The 2,305-nt window shown below is 36.4% G+C and overlaps 1 protein-coding gene across 1 annotated transcript; it reads right to left on the reverse strand.

Annotated features, from left to right (window-relative positions):
- Nucleotides 1–564: 564 nt before the first annotated feature.
- LOC106002072 (chromosome unknown open reading frame, human C1orf146) lies at nucleotides 565–2,084 on the reverse strand (the record flags this gene model as incomplete). The annotated part of the gene is made up of 3 exons (XM_013036996.1): nucleotides 565–846; nucleotides 1,486–1,564; nucleotides 1,894–2,084. Coding segments are annotated over 3 exons (405 nt in total), but the record flags the coding sequence as incomplete, so codon positions are not given.
- Nucleotides 2,085–2,305: the final 221 nt, after the last annotated feature.

A 2,305-nucleotide genomic window follows, 5' to 3' on the forward strand; every position in this document is an offset into this window, starting at 1 on the left:
CGATTCCTCAGCACCACATAAGCAAAAAGAAAAAAAGCCGGAAGTGGCACTGTGGCTCAAGTGGTAGAGCGCTGGCCTTGAGCTGAGGGACAGCGCCCAGGCCCAGAGTTCAGGCCCCACGACCGGACCTCCCCCCCAAAAAAAAGGAAAGAAAGAAACTAAATGAGCTGGGCGCTGGTGGCTCATGCCTATAATCCTAGCTACTCAGGAGGCTGAGACCTGAGGGTCTCGGTTAAAAGCCATCCGGTTAAAAGCCATCCAGGCAGGAAAGTCTGTGAGACTGTTATCTCCAATAAACCACCAGAAAACCAGAAGTGGCGCTGTGGTTCAAGTGGTAGAGCACTAGCTTTGAGCTGAAGAGCTGAGGGATAGCACCCAGGCCCAGAGTTCAGTTCAAGCCCCGACTGACCCCCCCCCAAAAATAAAGAAACTACATGAATTTTATATGCATGTACCAATTATTTTCTTTTCTCCCTTTTTTATTTTTTCTGTGTTGGGGAGTGTGCTAGGCAAGTGCTATTTTCCCCCAGTTCCTGTACCAATTATTTTCTAAATATTAAAAGAATTACCAGACAGAACTCCTAAAATCACTTTTACTTGTACATGTTATTTAATATAAACATTTTAAACACATATCTGAACAATAACAGACAACTTTAATATTTTTCCAAAAGAAAACATTTATAATTGGGCTAATTGAATCACTAACATTTAGTTTGGGCTAATTGAATCGCTACTCAGTTTTATCTTTTGAAGTGTTTTCCAAACAGGGCTTTGCTCTATGATGTAAGCTTTAGTTGTTATCATTCTATAGCAGATGGTGTCTATGTTTGGTTTAGAGGTAGTCTATAAGAAGATATAAACATAGCATTATTCACAGAAACAATTTTTTTTCAGAATCACATTTAAAAAAACCCTTTATTCAGCACATATCTCTTTGACGTCTATATGCTAAGAAGTATGTGCATGCTAGAGTATGGAGAGGAAAACACCTGTTCTCCATCTTCAAGGAATTTCAAACGTGTAAGCCAAAAAGGTAGAATGGCATTCTAAATGCTTCAACAGGACATGTTCCAAGGGTAGAATAAAGAACACCTAACTCTGCCTAGGAGAGTTGGGGTGTCTGGGCACAAAGGAAGATAAGCCTGAATAAAAAGTCAAAAACTAGTGAAGAACATTCCATAAAATGTTTATGCCCAGATGGCTCATGACTGCAATCTGAGCAATGTTTATACTTCAGAATTTGAAGGAAAAGGGCCAGCACAATCATGTAATTGGTGAAAGTTCTTTTGGTCACAAGCAAATGGATAGCTAAATTAAGAACTCTTGAGAGATTGAGTTCAGGCTTGGGAGTGTTACATGCATAAAACATAACTTCTCTGGAGTAAACAGAAACAGGATATTTGACAATCCTGCTAAGAGTTTATACATCTTGAAGTAAGAAACAAATATTTGTGTATGAATGACTTTTCCCCAGTGACTTACCTTAGCTATAGTACACATAATATTAATAGCATTTACTATGTTGTGTACTGGAAGGATCCGTAAGTTACTTCCCAGGAATCTGAAAAAAAATTGTTATACAGATCATTTTTCTTTTAAAAACATTTTTATTAGTTGTATGTTTAATCATTCATGCCCTGCATTATGCTTTAGAGATCTGAGATGTCTATGGCGCTTAAATGACAGAAAAAGTATTCATTTCATTTGGTCTTAACAGGAGAGGCCCATAAATCAACATGAACTCTAGCCATCCTGATTCACAGAATAACTGTGTTTCATTAAATATGAAAGCTTATATTATGTTTACCTTCTAGCAAAATAAAACCTAAAATAATTGAAAACAAATAACCATAATATGAAAAATAAGTCCATAGTGCTATTCTTCCCTACCTCTGCTGAATCCTAAACATCAGTTCCCATTCCGGAGGCCCATGGAGTGTAGCAGACAGAACCAAAAAACTATTTCGGTGAAGACTAATAAACTTCTCAATTTTGTTTAGAAATATTTCTTCAGCTGACATAATACATTCTTTAGCATCCATCAATAAAAATGCGATTCCTAGGAAAGGTAGATGTAATATAAAGTCAGTTTGTCATATAAAGAAAATTTTCTTAACCCAACAAAGTCAATAAAAATATAACAAAAAAGCATCCAGACCCTAAACTCAAGGAGTAAAAATTACTATCATAATTCTTATACAAGTAAACAACTTAGGTAGTCCTCTGAAGTGTCTAGCAAAGAATGACTTATTCTAAGTATTTAAGGGAAACCCATTTTGGTCAATTATTAGTTTTTTTTTCT

Source organism: Dipodomys ordii, unplaced genomic scaffold, assembly GCF_000151885.1.
Source record: "Dipodomys ordii isolate 6190 unplaced genomic scaffold, Dord_2.0 Scaffold2767, whole genome shotgun sequence".
Classification (NCBI taxonomy): domain Eukaryota; kingdom Metazoa; phylum Chordata; class Mammalia; order Rodentia; family Heteromyidae; genus Dipodomys; species Dipodomys ordii.